The sequence below is a fragment of the Zonotrichia leucophrys genome, chromosome 2 (genome assembly GCF_028769735.1).
Source record: "Zonotrichia leucophrys gambelii isolate GWCS_2022_RI chromosome 2, RI_Zleu_2.0, whole genome shotgun sequence".
NCBI classification, from domain to species: domain Eukaryota; kingdom Metazoa; phylum Chordata; class Aves; order Passeriformes; family Passerellidae; genus Zonotrichia; species Zonotrichia leucophrys.
In genome coordinates this window covers 140,066,506-140,093,262 of record NC_088171.1, presented here as the reverse complement: position 1 = coordinate 140,093,262, position 26,757 = coordinate 140,066,506, and the positions used below count along the sequence as shown (strand labels likewise).

At 40.9% G+C, this 26,757-nt stretch overlaps 1 protein-coding gene across 6 annotated transcripts in view; it reads right to left on the bottom strand.

The window, feature by feature from the left end:
* COL14A1 (collagen type XIV alpha 1 chain) overlaps positions 1-12,595 on the bottom strand; it is a 113,582-nt gene extending 100,987 nt beyond the window's left edge. For 5 of the 6 annotated variants that reach the window (XR_010439245.1, XR_010439246.1, XM_064706603.1 and 2 more), the window contains exons 1-4: positions 12,437-12,595; positions 9,092-9,213; positions 3,423-3,539; positions 2,184-2,327 (exon numbers count right to left, since the gene is read on the bottom strand). Coding sequence is in view for 4 of the 6 variants with exons in the window: in XM_064706603.1 (XP_064562673.1) it covers positions 2,184-2,327; positions 3,423-3,539; positions 9,092-9,179 (349 nt within the window). In the remaining 2 variants the exon portion in view is untranslated. The remainder of the gene's footprint in view (positions 1-2,183; positions 2,328-3,422; positions 3,540-9,091; positions 9,214-12,436) is intronic. The other variant, XM_064706606.1, reaches the window with a different exon arrangement.
* Between the last annotated feature and the right edge of the window lie 14,162 nt (positions 12,596-26,757).

Below are 26,757 nucleotides of genomic sequence, written 5' to 3'. Positions count from 1 at the left end.
CTGATCCTCAGCCAGGACCAAAGTCTCTCTCTGTGCTACATCTTTCAAAAAAACACTGTAATGGCATGAAAGGAGGTTATCTGTCTCTTGACTATGTAAGAGAGACAGAGCAAATATTCTGTTGTACATTAGTGGAACCAAAGTCAAATGGACTTCACTAATCTACCCAATCGTACGTGGAATATCTGAATCAACTAGGAGTGTTCCAAGTTCCAATCCAAAATATAATCACAAGACTAAGTTCTAAGGAAGACAACGAGCTGACAAACATCTGAATGTGATTTTCTCAGTATGACAACCCTTTGCAGAACCTACAGTGCTCACACTCCTACAGAGGTGAGAACAAAAACCCTGAAATTTTGACTCCTCTCCTTACTAAGATAGCACATGTGACTGTGTATCACCTCTGCCTTTAGCAAACAATTGTGTAACTGATTTGGGAGCAAATTCAAGTTCACAAGTTTGCTGAAGAGCCAGCTTTTACCAAGGCAGATCTTGGTTATTAGCTGAGTTACAGAATGCCACAACAGCACCAGGTCTTAGTCAGAAGTCTGTGTTTAATCCTTAACTGAACAAGACTCTGATTAAAACAAGAGGTGAAATACCAGAATAATATTGGCCAAAAAGGATGCTGCTGCTTATCCTTCTGGGAGCATTCCTTTGAAAAAAGCCCAAGAGCAAAGCCAACTAGCTAGCCTCCTATAATGCGAGAGCTATTGAGGGGCAAGTCTCCAGAGAAAATGGTAAAGCCTGAAAATATCCAAAGGAGGCAAGTCAGTCACATCCTGACAGATTTCTGGATTTGGGAACTGTCATAATTCTAACCACACAGGAAGAGGCAAGACAGCAGTTTTACTCCAACATTTACGCAGACAAAGATTTTATCTAGTACAGTATCTTAGTTCATTAAACACTATGTATTAGAATAAGAATGCATCCCTCGCTATATAAAGAGAAATACTCTTTTACAATAAAATTTCATTGTAAGTTTGAGAATTCTTAGTACATCAGTTACAACTCCAGAGCATTAAAACCATACTTCCAATGCACTAAGCCAGATGATATTCTCAAAACTCTATATATTTGACCTTTTTTCATCTCAAGAATTAGTGGCCTCATGTCAGACTACAAGGAAAAAAAACCCCTACAATACAGGAGAGCAAAAAAAGGATTTGTATATATGCTGTATCTGCATTCTTTACTCATGAAAGGCATCATGCTTTTAAATTAAACTCCAGCCTTAAGTGCAGCAAAGAGAGTATACTAAATAGAACATAATCCTCATATCCTTAAATCGTGTTGCCAGCTCTACTTTTCCTAAATGCCATTTCAAAAACAGCTACACCTAATATTATAGAATTTGCTGTTGCCTTCTGTGGGCTTCTTTTTAATGCTAAAGTAATCTGTGGTTTTGTGGGTTTCCTAACCAGGACAGAACTTAAGGCAGTAAACACACAGTTGTAGTGGTGAAAAGCTAAAAGGACTTGGATACGTGCCACATCAAGTACTCAGCATATTTTATCCTGTGCTGGTTTTAAGAGAAAGGTAGCTTGGCAAAGCCAGTGAGGAAAACTTAGCATCAGAGAATTCATTAGGCTTTCAACTATACTCCTGCACTGCCACATTATTAACCAAATCTCCACAAATCATATTTACAACATTTAAGATGAAGATCAAGATAAATCAGATAGGATGTGTATATACCACTATGATGTAGATATTAAAAGCATGTCTTGATCATATAAAAAATTAAGTTTGTAAACATATTTGACAGCTGAAGACCATTAAGAAATCAGCCTTTCATACTACTGAAGTAGCATCTAGTAGCCAGCTATAACATTGTTTTAATAAAAAGAAAATTTTTAAAGTATCAGAATATAGCACTCTATTTCTACTCATTGAAGATTCTTTCCATGAAATACCAGCTAATTTCCTAATGAAACAAGGAAGAAAGGGATGCCAATCCAATGGAAACAAAGAGCCCAATGCAAGAACATACTATGAAATTAATTCAGGCCTCCACCTATACTTACATCAGTTAAAATACATGGCTTTGATTCTCCTTCCACCACAAAAAAACCCTGTTTTTCCATCATTCCCCTTTGTGTAAGACTCGTTACCATTTCAGAAGTTGCATTAAATATCTGATACATTCTGTATGTCAGCCATAAAGAGACACTTACTTCTGAACTGGCCTTGTGCTGGCTTACTTTCCTTGTCTTCACTGAATGCAATGATCTGAAGGGCATAATTTTGATCTGGAATGAGACCCTGAATAATTGCTTTGGTTGCAGTATTTTGAAGAATTAATTGATTTGTTTTTCCACCTATAGGAGAAAAGACAAAAAAAAACCAAATACATAACTTTGTTTGCTTTTCTTATAGCATAGTAAACGTAATGACTTAAAAATACCTCAAGCTCTACCATGACCTAAGCATTCCCACTTTACCCATTTTTGGGACTATCCATACAGCCAGGCCAGAGAACATCCCAGAAAAGCAACAAGATAGGTAGCCTAATCAGTTTTCTTAAACAGAAAGAGAACTCTAGATCAGCATTTATATCTGGACCTCATGAAACAGCCATGGTGTCCAGCAAAATCATTTAGAACAAGAGAAACAATTTACAAAATCTGCCAAGTTTGGTAACATCATACCAACAGGGTTTCCCTCTGTGATTGGCTGCCAGTTTGGACCCTGTCATACCCACATCACCTCTGAATACTTGCTTCGCCTACTTTCTTTGTGCTAGGAAATTCTCATGTATAAAAACAAATATTGAACAAATAAATAGTTGTTATTGAACAAGTGAATACAAATATTTATATGTTCATTTACATACAAGGATTGCATGACAACATATATATACAAAGATGTATTTTAACCATATGTTAAAACAGTTTCTGTTCTAAATTTAATTTTAAATGTGCAGAAGTAGGACCTTTAGAGATCTATACAGCCACTTTGGTGTCTTTTCAAGTTTTAATTCAAAAAACTTTTAAAGATTACTTGTTTTCTTAATTCTTTTCCTGACAGCTCACTAGGGAATAAGGGACAAGGAGATCCACCTTGAAGGCTGACTGAATTAGGATTCCAATACTTTTCCCTGAACAATTCCTAGAATTCCTTACACCCCACTGGAAGAAAGGTAGAGACAGATGATCAATGCAATTCCCAAAGACTACACATGAAGCATAACTAGCATTGACCCACCTCTACTACCTCAAGCATTTGATTCCCATTTTCTGTACCTGACCACCCTCTAGTGAAATCAATCTCTCTTCTGTTGACCAGCCAGTACTTCATTACTCAAAGCTTGCTCACAATTTCCTCACTGTGGAGGATGACACTAAACTCTGAAAAGCTTTTATGCTTTGGGAACACAGTTTTTTCACCTCAAAAGAGAACATAGAGACTTTTACCTGAACTTGGAGTGACAAGAAGTTTATATCCAGTGAATTGCCCTTTGGGGGCTTTCCAAGAGATCTGTACACTGTCAGGACCCACTACATTATATCTTAGTCTTGTTGGTGGGGACACTGCAAGTTTGGAAAGAAAACAACATCTTAAATTCAAACAAAGACTAACCAATTTTAAACAAAAATAAACACATATAGGAAGACAACACAAAATTTTAATGGTAAAGGATGCAAGTTATTTAAAATGTCACATACATCAGTTTATTAGTTTGTAAAATGACATCCCCAAGTGTACTACTTCCCTCAGACAGACCTTTTATGTCTTTACAAAACAAACTAAACAACCTAACAGCAGTGGACAGAAAGACAAACAGTGTTAGATGTTAAGACACTAGTTTAGCAGGCAAAGCTGGTAATAAAAATGCTCTTAGTTAATATATGGGAATTAAAATTGCTCTCTTGCTTACACTGACAATATGCATAACCTACACTCCTTTACCTCTCATTATTGTGGGCATTTCCCCACATTTAATGTCACCCAGGGCCAAATTTTCAAATCCTTGTGAGGAGAGAATAAGCAAGAGAAAAGACAGGTGTGCACAAGGCAAAGGGAACATCAGCTGCCCAATTTGCAAAACTTGCTAAAGCAGCACAAAGCTTTGCAGCTGCAAACACTGCCTCAGTCTCATCAAGACTAGCAGGCATGCACAGGCCAGTCAAGACTTAGGGGCAATCTGGATGGTAAGCAAAATTTGGCTTCTATTTATATTGTGATGTCACCCAGGATTCAAACCGAAGCAGCAGGTGAAAGGAAGAAAAGCATGAAATGATTGAAAAAGAGGCAAATATCAATGAAGCAACGCACATAAGAACAAATGGAGAAACTGCCCCATGTTGTTGCCATACTATTAGCAACTTTGTGTCTCTGCACATAAATGAGTTTTTCACAGGTTTACATCCCACTGCTCAGTCAAACTCCACTGATGCTGGACCACACTCTATGAAACCTTTCCACTCTGCTTTAGGGAGGCACATCCCCTCTTCACTGAAGAGCTGCAGCAGAGCACCTGGCAGGGCAGCCTGGCTGTCAACAATGGGAAATCTTCATACAGTCGAATAGAATTTGGCTCACAGAAAACAAACTGATCTACAGGGAAAGGCAGCCAGGGAAGCTACTTACAGGCTGAATGACAGAAGGGCTAGAAAACCTTTAACACCTCCAACCTTATTCCTCCTCTTCCCATTGTCTCCACAGTGCCCTGAACAGTCTCCATCATTTTCCAAACCCTTGGTGGCTTTGCCACTACATCTTAAGGTTTCTGTTAGTAAGTCTAAGAAATCAGGGAAATTAATCTGAAGCAGGCAAGTGGCAATTTTTTTCCCCAGGGCTAAATAGCTCTTAATTGACGAGGCTCACGCCCACAGTTTGTTGGTCCTTTAGATAAAATAAACCAACAGTATCATGATATGTCTGAGATTTAGGGATTACAGCACATGGAGTGTCTGAGTCAACAGGCAGAATGTGCTGGCCAACAATTTCTGGCCTCTCCATTTGACCTGCTACAGCCAATGCAGCTCTGGCACCAGTAGCAGCCAAAGACCTGTCCTGAACCAAAAACTTTTTCCTACGTGCTACTTTTTCCAGGAGCCTGGGGAAGAAAGAAGGAAAAAGGCATGCTGTAGATATTTGAGATTCAGGGGTGCACGTTTTTTCATGCCATTTACTATTAAATACATTTTGGATCTTAGCAGTAAGAATTTGGAGGTTCAATGCAAGGGATACATTCCCTTGCATCCCATCTCTCATTCCAGTTGGCAGTTTTGTCAGACCAAGGGCAGGTTCTGTAGTTCTCCTCCTTGAGGGACTTGACACCAAAACACAGAAAAGAAAGTTCATAAGTACCAAGAACAGTTTATCAACACCTCTGCATCCTCAAAGACCTCAAAGAACAAGCTCAAGAAGAGAAGCAAGGGGACAGAAACAGCAAGGAGCACATGAGCTCCCCACACTCAAAGCTGCTCTGATTGGCAGCATTGGGCTCACACCCAACCCAAGCATTTCCTTAGTTGCTGGGCTCAACCTTGTCAGACCTCATCTTCAGTCTGCCTGTCACCTCCATGAAGTTTAGAAAGAAAGAGGCTGCGAGCAAGATTGTGTGCAGGAATCACTGCAAATACAACATCAGTTCTTTGAAAATTTGGCCCTGATACTGCAAAATGTTTTGCTAGGCAGGTTTCTGCAAGAACATTCAGCATGCTATAATTGTAAAAACATGACAGAGACTATGGCAAAAAGTTTTCAAAGCCAAGCAGACTGTAATTATGGATTACAGCTTTTAATTCATTCTCAAGATACATTGTGTCTTTGAGCTATACATAAATCACAATAAATTGGGGCTGAATGAACATGAGTGACAAATCACACCTAGAAGTTTGCAAAAATACAATTCCTTTTATTATTTTGCCTCAGGAATAGAAAACAAAATTTTAAATAATGGCTGCATGCAAGCGTGAAAATGCTGCAGATTTTACTGGGATTAAGTGGTAAATTCATATGGGGATTAAAAAGCAGAGCAGAGAGCAACAAAGTAACATCAAAGATTGACCAAAAAAAATCCCAATCATGTCCTAGAATTTCAGAGCTCACTTTGTCTGCCATCTTCCTTTCCATCCTACTTTCAACTTGACTATTTATGAAAGCACCTTCTAACAAAGAAGCATAGTTCCGGCCTAACTGCTATTAGCCATCACCAAAACAGGTAAATGTATGAGCCCATAAAAAACAATCACAGACCTTACAAGCAAAGAAGGACACAATCACCAGTTTTTCTGTATACTACAGAGTTACAATGTGAAAGACTAGAAAAGGAGTGCCAGAATAGTCTTTACATAACTGGTCAATTTTCACTGGGTTCTTTTTGTATTAAAGGCAGCAGTGCAGTGGAAGGAATATTCCCACACAGCAATGACCCATAAGAAAGAAAATAATTATTCAGTAGGCAGATAATCAACTGTGTCTTAGTTGTGCAAAGACTAATGTTCTGGCATAGAAAAGTACATATAGCTAAGGAAGTTAAAAATCTAGCACTCAAACAGACAACAAAATATTGATGGGAATTACTACTCATTCACCAACCTGAAGAGGATATCTTTATTTCTTTGGGTCTTTATTGTCTGTGGAACAAAATCTCACTTCTTGCAGAAAGGGAAAAAAAATCAATCCAAGCTGAGTCAGTTAACTGATAAAAAATCAGCAGCTAGATCTCATTAAGTGGTTTTACAGGAATGCAAAAGAGAATGGCTGTCAGCAACATTAGAGCAGTCACCCAAAAGAAAACTGACAAGTTCAAGGCTTTGGTTTATGCCACCAGGTAAATTAGCACTCCAAACACATAACTCTTACAGACAACTAGGGAAGGAATGTTTTCAACTCTTACTGGAAAGGAAAAATACAATAAATTGTTTATGTACAATTCTCCAAGACATCCAATAGTCTAAGTTTGGATACTAACTAAATATTGTGTCTTTCTATTTACTGTTGTCATAAGAATTGAATAAGCTAATATGCACTGCAGTTACTTAGCAATTACAGTAGTAACACATGAAAATTATTGCTACACAAAGAAAATCCATCTTTAAATAGAGAAAAAACACTCAAGTTACTTTATGGATAAATGAAATATTCTCAACTGGTTTTCTTGCCCAGCACTAATCATGTACTATATAAGAACATAAGTAGACAAAATATGTTATTTATACACTAAATTGAATGTGGAAGAAACAGCAGAGCTGAAAAAATAATTGTTGCTAAGTCAAAACCAAACAGTGCTATGGGACACAGTGAGATACAACCACATTGCTCCTCTGAAGGGATAATTTGTAGCTTCAGGCACGTTGGCTTCAGTCTCACAAACATATTCTCCTTTCCAAGAAGCCACATTACACACCTTTACCTAAGCATCTTTGCCAAAGGAAGGAAACACAAGCTGGAACAAATGCCAGCTCTTCCTACTTGTTGGCAGAGTGTACAGTTGATTAAAACAGATAAACAAATGGTATAAAATTTTAAATAGTTTGTCAGCTGCATGAAGAGCTTACTCAAGAGGTGGCAAACTTGACAAAAAGAATTTGAGAAACACCTTATTACTTTTAGTATACCAAGAGATTTTTTTCTGTGACCATGGAATAGAGACTTCATATCACCTAATTCAATAGAATAACAGTCGTGTTGGGCTAAGGCAATGGTCCACTTAGCTTAATATCACACTGCTGACAGCATTCCATAGCTGATGCTTGCTGAAAGAGTCTAAGAACAAGGGAAGTATTGTTCTTTATTCACCAAGTACACCAACTCTAGCTTCTGTTAGGGTGAATACTGTGGAAAAAAAACCCCTGACCTTCATTTCATTGTATTGGTATTAAAGGGAGAACACTCTCCGACTATAACTGATGGAATCAAAGGTTTTAAAAAGTGGAGAAGAATATAGTTTTCCAAGATCAAGGAACTTTGCAAAACTTTCTGGAGGTGGACTTCAAACCCCAGACCTGTTTTGTAAATCTTAACCATATGTATTAGGACTGAAATACAGAGAAAAGACTAACCATATGCTTTGCTTTATTGTTTTATTAAGTCACAAACATTCTGGAACTAATTTCTGACCAGAATGATGCACTGAACATTGGGAACATACATTTCTTGATTCACCTCGCATCGCCGACATCATACATTACAGCTTACATGTGTCCCTCAGTTCTGGGAGAGGCTTGTAAAATGCTCACAGATTTCCAAGCATCCAAGAGTGCATCCTTCCCCAGCACTCGAGTGCCACGCAGACTGGACAACACTGCTAGCTGCATTGTCAGGATTTTGAAAGCCTCACATTGCCAATAGTTTCCAAATGTCCTCATGAATAATATATTACACAAATCGCTTTAAAAGACCCCAGGATCCAATTCTGCTCCTGGTTATGCCCATGCAATCTCATATCAAAGGGATTACATAAAACTAAAGTTGAGAGAAATGCCTTTCTTTAGAAATCATAAAAACTCATTGGTATTCTTCCTCCCTCCTTCCCCAAGCAATAGGATACATTTCTTTACATTAGCAGTCAAGCCACTGTCAATACAATCCAACAAGTATGTAACAATCCCATCAGTATCCTTTAATATTCACAAAGGAGATTTTCATTTTAAAAACTGCAGAAGTAGTCTGTGACATTTAACAGATCTGTGCAATATGGAATGATATAAGCACTACAACAGCTACTGTTCCAAAACATACATATTACATACAAGATAAAAACCATCCATATTCAATGCAATCTTTACATCACAGCTGATCCTTCAAACTTGCTTGATTTCATAGATGACAATAAGAGCAATTTCTGATAAGGCCTTTCATGTAAATAGGAGTAAAAACGTGTATAATTCATTTTGAGACACATGATTTTGCACAAATATTTATGCTATTTGAGATACTAGGTTCAAAGAGTACACATGAAGATGTAATTCTACTCCCACCTGCTCCCTGAGCTCAGCAGCAAAATTTCTGCTTCATTTCAGTATTATTGGATTCACATCCTATTAAGCAGGAAGTAACATTGGCATTTGGAATACAAAGTCTATTTCTGCACATCAGAGTGAAAAATTCCATCTTCTTGTTTGTGACTCACCTTGACCCTGGACATCACTGATGAAAAAAGGTGTGACAGCTAAGAAAGCCAAGAGAAAACAGCTCTGTATCTTGTATCGACACAGCATCTTCCTCCCCTCAATACACACAGTATCAGCAGGTCTGAAAACACATGGAACAAAAAGACTTACTAAACAGGCAAAGAGAAGCCATCCACTTTAATGAAAATTGTGGGGAAAATCTTAATTTGATTAAAACAAACAAACAAAAAACCCAAGCAAACAAAACAAACAAACAACAAGGAATTTACCACAGACACCAGTGGAGATAAATTTTCCTGGCAGCAGTTTTATGACCAAAGCACATTTTACCTGAAAGGGACAAAGAACCCCACTTGGGCTACTCAACAGTTTTGAAAACTTGGCCCACATAAAAAGGAACTGTAAATTCTTTGCTGATCAGACACAAGCATTGGAAATAGAGTAAGCTATAGATAATAACAAAGTACAACATGTACTTCTACACAGTCCAGTTTTGTAAGAACCTTATCAAGGTATCTGTGGCAAAGAAATCTGAAGCTTTTTTTTAAAGGCATCACTTTGTTCTGAAGAAACTCACATCCTCTTCCCATTGTCCATTTTGCTTTTTCTACTTTATTCAGCTTATCCTGTGCTTTCTGTTGTAGTGTCTGCACCTACAGTCATGGGCAAAATCATTTACACTAACTTGACCAGTTAGGAGAAATCAACACTTTAGAATGCAGTAGTATATGAACACTAAAGGTAGTCCTAGGTGAACTAGCTGGGTTACAGGAAACAATTCTGGTTCCAAAGAGCAAGTTTCAGAATGAGCAATTTACCTGACCACAGAAGTTAGCTTAAAAACAGTGCCAATCTCAAGATACAGCCTAGCACCATACTTACAAAGATTTCTCTTTCACTCAACTTGACTGCACTAGTTTTAGTCAATTTTCTGGGCCAAGAAGACATTTTTTGCTGTCCTCACCTGTTAAAATTCTACAGGATAAACAAATTAAGATAATTAATAGTAGATTTCTTGCAGGCAGCAAAGAGAATTTGAAGGTTTACTTGGGTAAATTTTGGTTTATGTATTTCTGTTTTGTAGGTTTCTCACATTTACCTCCTCTGTCATTTTCTTGAATAGTCCTGACATACCATCACTGTATTTGCCTTACATGTTTTCCTTGTCTTGAAGGCACATGGCAAGTGGTTCATCCACTATCTAATATAAAACCAGACTGAAATACCTCAATCATTATTAAACAGAAGAGGATAAGATCTACATTCTCTTCTCTCTCTGAGCATTTGCAACCTGCTATAGCTGTCCCAGTAGGACAACTATAGTCCTATAGTTGGTAGGTCTACTGTCACAATACCAGTCACGAATGCTTGATACAACTTCTAGAAATATATACATTGTAAATTCCATCTCCAAAGGAGGTTATCAGTTTTAACCATACTATCAACAAATTTCACATTACTTAAACATATATTTTGAATCCATCTCTCATAGTATAAATCTCTCAAGACAGAGGAAAATACCTAGAACCCACATCAAAGATGTGCACCAAGAACTTATATATTGCTATGCAGAGTTCTTAGACCCATCCTCCAGACAGAATTCAGAAACCTGTGCAAAGTTCCCAGGTTTCCTACTACACGAACCAAAGTGTCAAACACCCAAGGACCAGAGTCAGCAGACAGCTGCCTAATGACAGGCAATAGGAAGACCCAAGAGTATCTCAAAACAAGCTGAAATCCATCTCTTGTGTATCTCATGTAGTGTACTGATGCCTCTCACTCAGGAATACAATCTGGATCAAGTAAACACAGACTCTCCAAGCAACTTATTCTTCCAGGCAGTTACCACTGATGATGTGTGGATTGCCTCCCATAATAACCCAGACATTAAAATATTCACTCACAGTGGTGGCTGAATTCCCCATCTGCTACGTTTAATATAAACCTTCCTCCAAAGCAAGAGCTATAAATACTAACTGACCGATAATCCTGTGTTAGAAACATTGTCTACTGCTGCTTTAATAGAAAAGCCAGAGAAATGAGATTTATTGGAATAGACATAACTGGTGCTGGATCAACTACACACAAGTTCATCTCTGCAATGATCCGCACGTCAGGGTTCACTTAACCAGGAAAGGAAACTCCCGTCTGCAGCCACCTTGTGGCTGACATTGTGTGGTACTAAAAACAAATATCGTATTCCTCTTTATGTATTTCACCTTTTAGTAAGTATGTGGTAAATGAGTTATCTGCCAGACTAGCGCTAGGAGCAGACACCAAGCAAGCCAAGAACCCTGCCATGAGGTGAGCCCAGCTCCTCGGAGCATCTCTCCCAGCTGGGCTCCAGGACTCCAGGCACGGACCTGGCCTCAGGGCACCTTCTCCTGAGGGAAGGACGTACCCTGTAGAGCACGGCGACAAACGCGGCACACACCTTCGTGCTCCGCCCTACCCCGGCTCCGCGCACCCAGCCCAGGAGAGGAGGCTGAGCGCATCCCCAGGACGGGCAGGTCACTCGGGGATTTCCCCTGTCTCTGTGTCTCGTTGCGGAGCGGCCGCGCTGCCCGGGAACACGCTCACGTCCGACGACCCGCTGGGCCAAGCCGGAGCTCGACCAGCCGCGGCCCCGCAGAGGGAGGCGGCGGAGGGCACCGGGACCGCGCTCTCCCGCTCGCCTCTCCACAGCCCCGCAGCATGGGGCCAGGGGGCCGCGGCTCACAGGCTCCGCTCCTGACCCCCGACTCCTCTCCGGGGGCTCCCCACCAGCAGCACCCCCCCGTGTGAAAGCGAGCGCCCCCGCCCCGGGCTAAGGGAGGAACCGCGGGGAGCTCGCTGCCTCCGCCGAGCCGAGGCGGGGAACGGAGCCCGTGAGCGCCAGGGGCTGCCGGCAGCGAGCGGGGACCAGGCGGGGACACGCTCTCCAGCCCGGGCAGCTCCGCGCAGAAAGCGCCGTGCGGGGCCGGGGCGGAGCGACTGCCGCGACACCGCACGGCGCGGAGCGAGGGAGGGAGGGAGCCAGGGAGGAGGCAGCCGCGGCAGGACCCAGGCAGCAGCCAGGGTCTCCGCCACAGCAACAGTGAGACTGATGGGGTTTTAATTACTATCAGCTATCAAAGTAAGGCCTTTGCAGGGGGTTTCCTAAAGGGGTTTGCCCGTCCGAGCCTGAGCTCGCCACCTTCCATTTCTCCATCTCCTCCTCCCTCGCCCCATCCTCCCTCCGGCGCTCCCGTCCTGCCGCCCCGGAGGTGGCCGGGCAGGTTGATGGGAAGCTCTGCGGTCCTGCCTCGATCCCCCGCCCGCCTGGCCCCTGCCGTGGAGGGGGACGAAGCGCAGCGCACACCGACCTGTGCGGGCATCAGCCGGGAGCGGCCGGCGGGGAGCGGCCGCTCCTTTTCACGCGTGGCTGCGGGTGCTGAGCCGGCTGCGGGAGAGCCGCTTCCCTCCCCGCTGGCCGCTCCGCATCTGATAAGGCGAAAGGGGAGAGAAAGGAGGCGGGCAATTATAAAGCAGAAGGTGGAAAGAAGGGGGGAGGGAAGAGGCATAGGCGATGTCTGAGATCCCACCCTCCGCCCCCGAGCCCGATCCCCGCGGCGGGGGCGCGGCCAGGTGCGCGGGAGGCAGGGCCGGGGAGCGCGGGCAGCGTTCCACGGGCAGGTGCTGGGCTTGTCAGTGTCCTCGGTATTCTGGGTTTGCTATCTGTTAACTCATTTTCCTCTCTCCAAAGTTCCTTATTCACTGAGTTTATAAATTATTTCAAAGCTGCCTCCTTTGCAGTACGGCTTGGAATGCAAGTGCTCCCCACGCCAGCTATTGAGATGTGTGGATTAGTGACTCATTGGGGAAATATTTATATAAAAGTGTTCCAACACTTTTCTGGCTTAGTATAAACCTTGATTAAAAGTGTTGTAGTACATACCTACGTTTTTTGCCATATGGATAAACACTGCAATAGTACGTGGAATTGCAGAATCTATATTCTATATTTCCATAGAAATATGAGTTGCCCTGCGGTATAGCCTACTGAGTTCACAATAAAGGCTACTATTCACAAAGTCTGTAAGTCCTGAGAATTTAAGAGGTGAATGAAAATATTCATTACAACATGCCTGGTTCATCTGTATAAAATTACAAATGAAATCACTGAAGAAGTTAAGAATCAGTCACAGGTGATACAGAGATGTGCATACTTTCTTAATGTAAGTAGGGGCCCCTTCTAGGGAAGGAGAAGGCAGTGAGTCACAGGGAGATGACTGTGACTAAGTGTAAAGCAGGACCTTCTGTTGCTGAGTAGGATTCCCAGTCCTGCAGATTCTTGTCCAAATTCATAGTGCATGGATGTCTTTCCAGTTAAACTGCAGAAGTGTTTGAGCTTTAAAGGAACTCTTTAAGTTTAATTATTTTCTATAGCAAAGGTTCAAAAGCATTCCTAGATCTAAAATGCATCTATCAGATTCCTAGATTTTGTCACGTGCAGTTATTCTACTGCACTGCCACCTGTGTGCAACAGCCAACACACACATCAATCAAGAAGAGCAGCGTGCAAGATAAAAATTCCTCTGAAAGAAAAAGGTGTTCAGGTCATTGATGTTAAATATGGTACAGTTTGTACCTCTTTCCATCCCTAAATTATGTATTTAGCTAAACAGAAATAAATTTATGTATTTAGCTAAACAGTAATAGCCAGAAGAACAAGAAACTGCTCATAGAATTATAGAATATGCTGAATTGGAAGGGGCCCATCAGGATCATCAAGTCCATCTCCTGGCCCTGTTCAGGACTCCTCAAGACTCACACCATGTGCCCAAGAGCATTGTCCAAATGCTTCTTGAATTCCATCAGACTTAGTGCTGTGATGACTTCCTTGGGGAGCCTGTTCCAGTGCCCAACACCCTCCAAGTAAAAAAACCTTTTCCTGATATCCAACTTAAACCTCTCCTAACTCAACTCCAGGCCATTCCCTTGGGCCCTGTCACTGATTACAAGAGTGAAAACATCATTACTTGACCTTGCACTGATCTTCACAAGGAAATTGTAACTGCAGTGAGGTCCGTCCCCCCCCCCCCCATCTCCTTTTTTCCAGACAGAACAAACCAAGTGACCTCAGCTGTTCCTCATATGCCTTCCCCTCCAGAGCCCTCACCATCCTCATGGCCCTCCTTTATTACACTCTCTAATGGCTCAATGTCCTTTTTTATGTTGTGGTGACCAAAACTTCCCCAGCACTCGAGGTGAGGCTGCCCCAGAGCAGAGCAGGACAATCCCCTCCCTTGCCCATGTGGTGATGCTGTCCCTGATGCCCTCCAGGTCAGGGATGGCCCTCCTGGCTGCCAGGGCACTGCTGGCTTATGTTCAATTTGCCATTGACCAGGACCCCCAGGTCCTTTTCCACAGCTCTGCTCTCCAGCCTCTCATTCTCCAGTCTCTACACACAGCTCCATCCCAGGTGCAGAATCCAGCACTTGCCCTTGTTAAAATTCACAGCTGGTGATTGCCCAGCCCTTTAATTTGTGGAGATCTCTGCAGGGCCTCTCTGCCCTCTAGGGAGTTGACAGCTCCTCCCAATTCAGCGTCTTCAGCAAACTTATTTAGTATTCCCTCAAGTCCTGCATCCAGGGCATTAATGAAGATGTTGAAGAGAACTGGGTCAAGAATGGAACCCCATGGGACCCCACTAGTGACAGTCACTAGTCTGACGTCACCCCATTCACTAGAACTCTTTTTGCCTCACCTGTGAGGCAGTAGCTTACCTATCACATAACTCAGTTATCCAGATGTGTGCTGGACAATCCAGAAGGATTCTGTGAGAGACAGTATCAAAGCTTTGATGAAGTCCAAAAAAATACATTTAGTGACTTCCCTTGATGGATCAGTCTATTTGCAGTGCTCCTGAAGATTCAGTAAATGTAGAGAGGTAAATCAATGCAATCCACAATTGCTTGCTGGCTCAGGTATTTCAGGGTAGGACAAGGAAGAGCCTGCCAAGAGGAGAGTCTGGCTCCCTCTCCTTCTCTTTCTTTTTTTTTCCCTCCTTCCAGATTTGTAATGTAGTATCCAAAGCCCATGAGCACCATCCTGTGGCTGCAGCTAGTTGGAGTATTGTGATTCAAACAAGACAGGTCTTGAGGATCCCACTGATGGGTAAATAGATTCTGTAACTCCTTGTAGCCTTCAAATGTCTTTATACTTCAATTTTTGTCTGTTTACATCAGAATTGAAATTAATATTTTAAGATTATGCAAAGTGCATGCTTTCAGGTGTAACTTGGTTGATTTTATTATTATCATATTTTTTTCCTCATTTATTACTACATTTTAACATAATTTAACCACTTTTAGAGCTAATGATATTTATTACCATTAAGTTTACTCAGCTTTCTCTGTAAGGCACAATAGATCTCTTTGCATTACTCCAAGGAAGAACTATTGTTCACAAGTTCAAGGTAAAAATTAAAAGGTAAGATTCCTTGGAAAAGTTTGTATAATGTGCATATCTGGAAATAGAGTAAGAACACACTATGCTTAATATTAATGTACAAATTATTTACCAATGTTTCCTTCTTGTCTTCCATTAAAAGCAAGCAAACAAACAAACAAAAAAAACCCTTTGAATTTTAAGAATTAATTTAATGATTGTGAATTTGCCCCATAAATTTACTTTCCACTATATTGAATTGGCCAAGCTTCAGTGATTTCAAAAGAACAAGTATTTAAAGCCACCACAGTTTAAAAGTATTCACATCAGCTATGATGTGGACCATCTTTTGCTTGGCTAGTGTAGATTACACAAAATTTCTATAAATAGGATTACATGGCAATGATGTTGAAAATACAACTGGAAACAATTAATCCATCACAAGAACAGAATAAGTGCAGGTTCACTACCTCAGCGTGAGCTGGCTGAATATCTCATGGTCTGATTAAACCAAGCAAGGGATCACCAGCAGCAGGACTTGTGCAAACTGAACAGAAACCAAAATAATGGATGGTTTTGGTCATTGTGGGGCAGAATTGCACTGTAATTATAAATCCTTTTATTTTCCCATATCTCCTGGGTTTTTTTAGATATAATTAGAATATATCTTTTTTCATATACTAATGAATGCAATGTATATCATTTTTCACAAGATTTTAGAAATGAGAATGTCAAGCTTGGGGGATATTTTCAAATGGTAAATAATCAAAAAACTAATCAAATCTTTTATGTTTTTCTTAAAATGATTATTGTACTATTTTACTAAAATTATGTTTTTAAAGCTAACTAGCCTTTTTAACTCCTAAACTAAAATATGGTTTCCTTTCCTTTCATTACAAAGAAATTTATAATTTTAAATGCTCTTTCTCCTCCAACATCCAAAAGTTCCCATCACATCTAAAGATCTTGACTATGACACATCTCTTTGAATGACTCAAACTAGTCCCTAGGCCTAAAAACAATTCATATATTTTTCTCCTTTTTTGCTATTAAAAGAACTCCATAACACAGAGACAAAGGTAATACTTGAGGTGAAGTATGACTGACTTTTGCTTTACATTTTGTTAAATATAATGGAACATGTAATACTCTCTGAAAAGTGGTTTGCCAAGATCAGCCTGTCAACACTTGCAGCCATTAGGTGATCATTACTATGAAGTAAGCCATGCACTGAGAGAGCAAAGAAGGACTTAGGACTGTATTCTGCCCAAATTTAAAGAGACAAAAAATATTTTAATTATGATGCACCTTCTTAAACATATTAGCCATGCATGCTTACTTTTTAATTTTTCTCTTCATTAGTTAAGAAAAATACTTAAGGCAATTGTTTTGAGATATGAATATACAGTGAAATAACTTTTGAGAAGGGCAGCTATCTTTTGTGAAGATTTTTTGGGGGCTTTCTTTGTGCTACAACAATTTCATTGATATCAACACCACAAGTGGGGCTTTCTACATCTCTGTTTTTAGGCAGGAACTGTCAAAGTAGTCCAGCTTTGCTTCTTTATTTGTTGACATGTCTGATAAGTCATTTTCATTTCCTTGATAGATTTTTCCCTGTTACTTTGAGAGCTGTCAGCACTTTATTGAGCTGCTAGGTCCATTCCTCTCAAGCTTACTACACATAATGAGGCAAGTGAAAGGGATGCAGAAGAAACCAGATTGATGCTATGGCCATCAAAGTGTAAAAATTCATGTTTAGAATTGGTCCTGCTCCTCCAGGAAAGAGAGCAAAACTGGGCAAAAGGGCCATAGGTAAATGGAAAAAGCCCCAAATATTATTCAATAATGTATTTTTCTGTTCTCTTCTCAGTATGAAGAAGGTAATGACAAAAATGACAAAGTTAGTGTTTTGTAAAGTTGGCTTTTTATTCTGCAGTCAACTTAGATCTCTTTATATTTCAGAGGTGAGGTTATCTGCTGTCTGTTTACACTTCCACATCTCAGCCAGTTTCTGAGCCTTTTTCTGGCCAGGTCTGAGGAATAAATGTAGCTGTATGAGCCTGGCAACACGGTCAGGAGCTACTTTCACCCTTCTGAGCCTCTGACAAGTGCAGCTTGTCAGATCCATTAGGGAGGGAGCTCAGCCACTTATTAAAGTCCATGACCAGCAGGGAGGCTGAGTTCAGCTTACTGAGATCCTGAAGGTGCAAATTCCTGCACCCACAGCCTCCTCACAGCTGCAGTGAAAGGGCAGAGCATCAGAGAAGTGATGTTATCCTGTCTGACATGCTCACAGGGCAGGAGCCCATCTTAGCTCACTGGACAGGGAGGGCTCCTGTGTGCTCTTTCTCCCTCAGGCTGCAACAGGAAGGGGGGGTTTCTTTGTCTCTTGCTGGCAATGTTCTGGACTCAACAGCATTATGCAGGATCACAGAGTCTTTGGAAGGCACCTGTGGAGAACATCAAGTCCAACTCCACCCTGTTAAATGAGGATCACCTAGAGTGGATTCCCAAGGTCATGTCAGGTTGAGTTATGAGTATCTCCAAGAATGGAGACTCCACATCAACCCTGGGTGACCTACGCCAATGTTTGACCACCTTCACAATGAAGGGAAAAAAACTTGCCACAACACAAATATTTTCTTATGTTCAGACGGAATCAGCTTGGTGCCTCCCACTCTAGGGCCTTTTCTGCAAAGTCAGTTAGCCACCAGTGTGTACTGAGGTTATTCCTCCTGAAGGGCAGGAGCTTGCACATCCTTTTGCTGTACTTCATTATGTTCCTATTTTGCATTTCTCCAGCCTGGTGAGGGTGCTACATAAGGTAGCAGAACCATCTTATGGTTAGTCACTCCTCCCAGCTTTTTTGCTACCTGTGAAATTGCTCAAGGTGCACTTTCCACCATTGACCAGTCCAGTTATGTAGGGTCAAAGCAGTTTTGGCTCTGGTATCAGCCCCTGAGGTTCATCTCTGGTGACTGCATGCTCCTAATCAGAACGCCTTGAGCCCAGAAATGCAGCCAATTTTCAGTTCATCTCACTGTCCACTCATCTGGTCCATGCCTCAGCAGTGTGTCTATGAGGAAGTTATGGGAGAAAGCATTACTAAAGTTAAGATAAATACACTGCAGTCATTTGCTCCCAGACTACATGCTGAGACTTCATCAACCCTCCCAAGAGAGCTCTGCATCTGGTGGGTAGGGACACTGGGACACTGCCAGCATGGAGGAAGGCTGCCCTGAGTAAAGAGGAACAACCAGACTTTGTGAAGTTGAATCTACCAGCAGCTTGAAATGGGTAGGTACAAATACATTAGCTTGGCAAAAGGTTTCACTGGATTGAGCTGCAGTGGGGATTGATTTGCAGCCCATCAATGGCACAGCTCAACGTGATGAGGGAAGGATTCCCCCATATTTTACTGAATAAGCATAAGAGTTTCAGATTCTGGCTGTCTGTGCAAGAAATAATTTTCTTTGGAATGAACTCTGGCTGAAATGTATATTTAAACCAGTAAGAGCTGGAAGCAAGACTGTGGTGGTCTCTGTAATAAATACCCTAAGTAATGAATGCAAGGGATGTATGGAACAAGAAAGAATTCTTTCCAAATAGCACATATCTTAAGCTATTACCTAAAAGAAACAGAGCTTCTTGTCTTTCTCCTACCAAGCTTCTGCACCGAGTTCTTACACTGAACACCCTCGAACACTGTAATTACGCACCTCTGGTCTGCCTCACTCTACTCTAAGCACTTTTCTTCGACACAAGTTTTACATGAGGAACGAGATTTATAAAATGTTTTATACATGATGGTCTGGTTTTGCATTTTTTAGATTACTGAAAAACTGAATTTTCAGTTTTTCCAATTTGCAATTTTAAGAAAAGCATCAGTTCATGAGACTCTAAAAATAATTGTAGTTGTCTCCTAGAAGAATATCACATAGCATTTTTTTATGCCACTGAATAAACACACAAAACAGACTTGTCTTTAAGATAGTCTTTTATTTTTCTCAAAAATTTTATTTATTAAACTGTTTTATTTGTACACTTTTCAACAGCCTGGCTCTCTTTGCTGCTTTAGTTTTTAGGGGTTTGAAGTGGATCATGAGAATCAGATGTGGGTACTTTGTTCCTCTACTCATTTTTAAGCATTACAGTTGGAATTTTCAGGAATAGATTTAGTTTTCCAATATTTATTTAAGCATATGTTAGACATATAAAGTTATATTTCCATGAATGAAATACTGGATTTACCTTAGCAGAAACTTTATGAAAGGGAAATGGTCCTGACATTTATATTTGCCAAAGAAAAAGCAAAAGAGAAATTTGTAAGTTTTTTTTTTTTTGTAAAAAATCCTATCTTGTATTTTAGAATAATTTTATACAAAAATGTGAACAGAGAAAAACCAAGACAAATATTGATTTTTTTAATTTGCTGCAAACAGCTCAATAAAATCACCCCTACTCAAACACTCACTGAAGAAATTCAGTATGCTTTCCATATTTATAGTCCAGGAGTGTTACATAGCTTTGCAAGGGTTCCTCAGGGTGAGAGAGATAGGCGAGAATCTTGGCTTCATGATCAGAAGGCTGGATTTATTATTTTATGATATATAATACATTATGACTATACTAATAGGAATAGAGAGAAATTCAGAAGCTAAGCTAAGAATAGAATAGGAATCTAAAACAAAGTTCTGTGTCCAGGCAGAAAGCAAGGACAAACTCTCCCGCGAGTGGTCAGTAAATCCAAACACTCACAGAAGACCAAACACAGATGCACCTGTTACATTCCACAGCAGCAGATAATAATTGTATACATTTTTCTTCTGGGGCCTCAGCTTCCCAGAAGAGGAAAAATCCTAAAAGAAAGGATTTTTATGAAAGAATGTCCATGGCACAGGAGTATTTAACTTTTTATTTATGTTTTATTTTATTTGCATCTTATTTTTCCATTAAATACTGATACTAAAAATCAGTAAACTGGAAATCTCATTTTATCAGGTGTGAGAAGAATTTACAGCAGTTTGAAATATTTTTCTTTTTTTAGCTGCGAAGCAATAACAGAGGGGGGCAGTCTTGGATAAACATCTCTTCTGTGTGTTCAAACCCTCTGTCTTTTGTGCTTCTGCAGATCCAAATTCAAGTCTGTTAGAACACAACTCTGATCTGCATTACAAGAGTCAAGAAATTGTACAAGTCAATAGTTTTACAGACCTGGATTACTTTCCTCCTGTGCAGAAAGGTTCTACTGAGGCAAAGTCAACCCATTGAAGCTCCTCGTGCAGCAAAAGCTGTTGCGTGGGATGGACTGTGGCGCTACTCAGGGTGATGGCTGAGGTCAGTAATACCTGCACTGCAAGAGTTTCTGTGCCTGTGGTCTTTGAGTGTGGAGGGATAGTATGTAAGAAAATAGTGCAGAAGGTTGTCTCACACCTGAGGAGTTGCAACTGCACTAATCACCAAAGATAGGAACAGGCCTGCCCTTAATAGGCCACAGCTGTGTTCAATAAGAAGATGAGTGCCACAAAAGAGTGGGTTAGATGGATGAGGAGGGAGTTGGAGTTTGTTGGCTGTTCTGTTAAGAAGTAGAAGGGTTCAGTGCTGTGAGGAGATGCCCATGAGGAATCACTGAGAAGGTATGGAACTTTGCAATAAGATGGCAACATTTGAGCTCTCCCTGAGACTGAGATGATCATTTGGTTTACCGAGACCTGCTGTGATAAAGAGGAGGCTGTTTTGTTTCTGCTCTGCATCTGTTGCAGAATCAGCTGTGTGTTGTGTGTGCACCCACAAAGTGCATACGCGTCCCACTGAACATGATTAAGCACCTAAAATATAAAGTCAAAAATAACAGGAAATTACACAGGAGGAAAGCAAGTGTATACTCTAGCCTTAAAGAGCCAACAGAAACTGTGCTTCAAAGTGGTCTGATGATTTAAAGAATTATAGGGTATTGTGACAAAGAATGAGAAAGTGGAAAAAAGGAGAGGCAAGAGTCTGCAACCACAAAAAGTGGGTAACATCTCAAAAGCTTTTGGGTTAGTCTCTTTTTTTTTTTTCTTTCTTTAACTTGCAACAATTAGAGACTGTATTTTATGCTGTTGTAAAAACCTTTTTGAGTATATGGTACTTGCTCTGAACATAACCTCAATCCATGTTCTCCACAAAAATAGGTAACAATAGGATATTTGACAACACTCCATCCATGACTCTACATCATTTTCTAGAATTTGTTAAACTGTAGTGACAGACTTCTCATCTCAGGCTTCTTGCCCAAGTACCATAATCCCCATATCATCACTTTTTTGATGTTTTGTTTTCATTATCACTGTTTGGACCCTTTTGTAATCTTTAGTTTATTGGTAGCATCTTTCAGAAAGGACAGCTTAAATGTTCTTGTAATATTGGCACTGGCCACAGTAAAGTTATTTGTCTTTCAGTGCACAGAAAAAGTTTATCTGTGGCCTGTTTAACACAGTGTTTGAGGTCACACAGTTTACAAAATACTAATAAAAATAATGTTTCTTACACAGCGTTTCTTAGACCATAATCTTCAGAGATAATGGTGGGATAGTAGATGTTCTTCACTGTCTTGCACAATCAAAATCTCTGTCCTGAGGTTTGCAGTCTTGGAAGAACAGTCAAAACACCTACTTTGGGCCACTGGGTATTTCACAATGTTGTTTTTTGTAGTAATAAAAACAGCAGATTGTTGTCATTGTTGTCATTGTTGTCATTGTTGTCATTGTTGTCATTGTTGTCATTGTTGTCATTGTTGTCATTGTTGTCATTGTTGTCATTGTTGTCATTGTTGTCATTGTTGTCATTGTTGTCATTGTTGTTATTATTCAGCACATGGGAAGGAGTTACTGCTGTTTGACCCATCAGCCAATTTGTCCCTTCAGATAGCAAAGTTTAACCTGACAAATTGGTCCTTAAAATCTGAGAACTCGCAATGCTTTTGCACTGGGAAATGAGTGTATGAGTCCTTGTAGTAACAGACTCTATGTTCACATTGCCTTTGCATATGCTGACTTGCTGGAACTAATATTAGCCTGTGTAAGAGACTGAGTACACAGGCAATTAGACAACAGTTCAACTACATTGAGATGCACCACAATCCTATTTCATACTGATCAATTATTTTCTGATTTTTTATTATTCCCAAACACAGCCAAAGGAATAACTTGCCTTCCTGTCTCCCATGTAGCAGAGGTCACTCTCCAGGGAGGAATCAGATTGTTACTTGACTGATATTAACCTCTGGAGGACTCCCCCTCTTGGCTTCCCTGTGCTCTGTCACTCTTTAGACTGCCAGCCTGGGAAGTCTGGAAAGCTGAACAGGAGAATGTGGATTTGGACAATGAGACTTCCTCAGTAAAATGATTATGCACTGGACCTAAAATATGCAAACTGTAGGAGTCTACAATAGGGATTTGAATCTGTGCACCGATAAAAGAAACTTGGTTGGGGTTTGAGTGTGTTCCATTAAAAGGAAGAGCAAAACTCACTGGAAAGGGAAGAGGGAGGATAGGATCAGCTTATTTCAAAGCAAGCTATAAGCACCTTTGAAATTCTGTAATCTTCAGGCTCAGCTCACACCCAGAAGCTCTCCTTCAGCGGTTCTCCTCCAGATGATGCAGAACCATCCCAATGTCTGTCCTTTAGCTGCTTCTGTATGGTATCAGAGAAAGGAACAGGCAGTAATGAGGCATTTTGTTACTGACATTACTGTGAGTGCATAAAGATTTCCTAAAATCATGTTTCTGCCCTTCTCTACAGTCTGAACTGCATTTTCATTGCAATATATCTGCTGATATTTTTAAAAGCTTGGGTATTTTTTGCCTGCACACTAATGAAAAAAGAAATAACTGGAATGAAGAGCAGCTTTGTTTCTCCAATATAGTGCATTCTTAGGATGTTATCTTTTTGTAAAAACTTCCACACAGCCATTTGCCACGTCCAAAAAGTATAATTATAAGACAAATTCAGATTGCTATGTATATTCTGTTAATATTCCAAACTTTTCATCATAAATCTTAGGGCATGTGCAGTCTCCTCAGCAGAGGAACATAGTAAGACTGCAGTGCTGTGGCTTGTTTGTGTGTTCACAGGATTAGGTGACAGCTTAGTGTGCCACACTGGAAGTGGCCCATTAACACAAGACCCTGAATGACAGACACCCAGTGCTTTAGTGAGGCTGAATCAGTACCCTGAATATCAGTGGAGCAGGTCAGTTCTTTACTGGCACAAGGAGCATCCAGTTTCCTTTTCGTTGGCTTTTTTTTTTAAGATGTTAGTTTAGAGAATCATTACAGTCAAATCCGTACTTCTCATGTTGAGTAGTATTTATTTTTAAACCAAGGCTGCATTTGGTGGTGAAGTCCAGTGCACATTTAAAACATAACTTCCTAAATATGAGCTGTCTTATGTTTCCGCTGTTAAAATCAGACTTCCAGTAAGAGGTCAGACTGTGATTCTTCTTCTAATCTTATAGTCAGGTGGCATTTTTGTATACTTAATGGAATTATTTCTGATTTTCCAGCAGATAAATAAAACAGAAGGTCACCATAAATATTTATGATCACTGTTGTCGTTTGCCTAACTGCATTCTTGAAGAATTTTCAGCACTACTTGTTAAACTAGCATTAATTTTCTTCACTTGCTTAGTGAGTGTATAAGATTTATAGAGCTTTCAGTGTGTGATTATTGTCAGTAACAAAATCAGAATCATTAGAGGAGGTAAAATTAAACATCTGAACTCTTCACAATTCTCCCTCTTTTTACAAGAATGAAACGGCCATTTTGCAGCTGTCATTGTTCAAAAGATGTTAAGCTGTCATATTTACTTACAAATTCCCACTTATGCTATTGTACTGTGCGAAGCATAGCAAGGCTCTTTTTTTGGCTATGAAGTTATTTCTTTGGAAATCCTGTGGGCTTGCCTTTAGCAACAGGCAGGAATATGCTGGAAAATCCTGAGCTGTACGTGCTGCTGTCGCAGACATCTTTTCAATAAAAATCCTTTCTCAGGAGTTTTCTTCCTGAGAAGCTGAGAGGCTTCAGGAACAAAATGTAAACAATGGTTATCTGCTGCTGTGGAATGCAACAGGTGCATCTGTGATTGGCCCATATTAGATGTTTTCAATTAATGGCCAATCACAGCCCTGTTAGCTTGGACTCTCTGTCCGAGACACAAACCTTTATTATTCATTCCTTTCTATTCTTAGCTTAGCTAGCCTTCTGAGATGAAACTTTTCCTTCTACACTTTTTAGTATAGTTTTAGTGCAATGTATATGATAAAATAATAAATCAAGCCTTCTGAACATGGAGTCAACATTCTTGTCTCTTCCCTCACCTGAAAACCCCTGTGAACACCGTCACACACTGCTGAGTGTTTTGTCCTCAGCCCAGCTCCTGCAGAGCTCAGCCTGTTCCTGTGGCCTTCCTGGGTAAACACGGCTGTGGTCACGCAAGGGACGTTTGGCCTCCACATGTAGCCCCACATTTCTCTTCACAGAGAAAAGTAAGGCACAATTCTTCCCAAGAATATTTCTGGGATTCACATTCTCTGAACCTCAGAGAAAGAAAACACAATTCTTATCGTTTGCTGTGCCTGTGTTTGTGCAAAAGTAGAATATAACATGGAGATTGTTTACCCAAAGTCATGATGTTTTGTTTCCTTGGCCTATCAGGGCCTATTGTGGGTGTGTGTCGCGACTGTCGGCTGACAGTCATGAGGTTCAGTGCAGTGTGTGCAGGGTTGAGTGCTTGGCATATTCAGTTTCAGATGTATAGAATAATTTAGTATAATAAAGTAATTAATTAGCCTTCTGATATCCACAGAGTCCTCCTCATCATTCTCTCCCCTTGTCGGGGCCATCACAGCATTGCTATATCTGCGTCCTCCCACACGCTGCACCAGGGCCTGGGCCAGCCCTCAGCAGCTCAGCCAGCTCAGGGATTGGCACTGGGGCTGGCTGCAGACAGAGCCTCTCCCAGGAGAGCCTGCCAGGAAGAGGAGCTTGGAGAGCAGCTGGAAGGTGACTGTAGAGCTGAGGAGGTCGTAGGTTGACCGCACATGGCGGGTTGAGGCGACTCTGGCATTTTGGGATCTCCCTGACCCTGGCTGCCATGGGTATCTGAAACAGAGAAGTCCAATCAAGCACGACCTGTCCAGGCCCCTCAGGCAGGTTCCAGAGCTGCAAGCTACCTTATCAAGCTCAGCTCTTAGTGAGATCTGCTTTTTACATTTCAGCCCTTTGCTTGCTAAGTGCCTTGGGCAGACACAGGGAGAGAGAGGAGAAGGCTGTATAAGGTTCCACAGGGATGTCTTTATTGAAATGAAGGTCTCAGGGACAGCTCTTCTGCTGAACTGGGCAAAAGTAGCTCTTTATACAGGGTACAGAAGTTTTGGGAATTGTCCAATAGCAAGGGTCCGAAGGAAAGTGACCTATAATCTTACAGAGAGATAAGCCAGGGTCTGAAGCATTTCCCATCTTAGGCTGCTGACCACCAGGAAGGCCTTGCAAGCCCCGCGCCTGCTACAGGCGGGTACCTGGCAGGCTGGTGACAAGAGTCTGATAAAACTGAAATACAAAGTTACAAACAACACATTCATGGCTACAGAAGATTCAAAATACATAAAGGGAAATATTTTTCCACAGCCATGGAGCCTATGGGGTGCAATCAATGTGGGGCACTGCTGTCTTTGCAGCAGCGTGTGCCTTGCTTGCTCACTGAACAATGTCCTGCAGGCTGCACAGCGGCCAAGGTTTTAATGAATTTCAGCTCCGCTCCTCTGTTTCTTTGATGGGCTTAGGTATCCAGGACATGGTTTTTATATTGTGTACATTGGATCTAGGAGCTCATGTGGTAACACTTGGAGAGTGGTGGATGAGGGAGCGGGGGACTCTGAGGATGTCCTGTAAAACCATGAAGAACAAGGTGAAGAGGTAAAAGCTAGCTTGTAAGGCAACAGTCACATGCTATAGAACTAGTAGTGAAATCTTCAGTCCCAGTAGCCTTCTAAACACACAAGTTGTGTCTTCCTCCTTGATTTTTTTCTCCTGTTTTTGCAACATCTGTGAGGTTAGTTTTGGCCTGTTTTGGTCCTTTGCAATGCACCACATGTAATCCCACACTATTTTCTGGTAGTTATGAAATTTCCCAATTTTTTTTTTCTTTCTCCCTTTCAATTTCATTTCCTTTGATGGTATCTCTGTTCCAGAGTTTTTGTAAGTCCTTCTT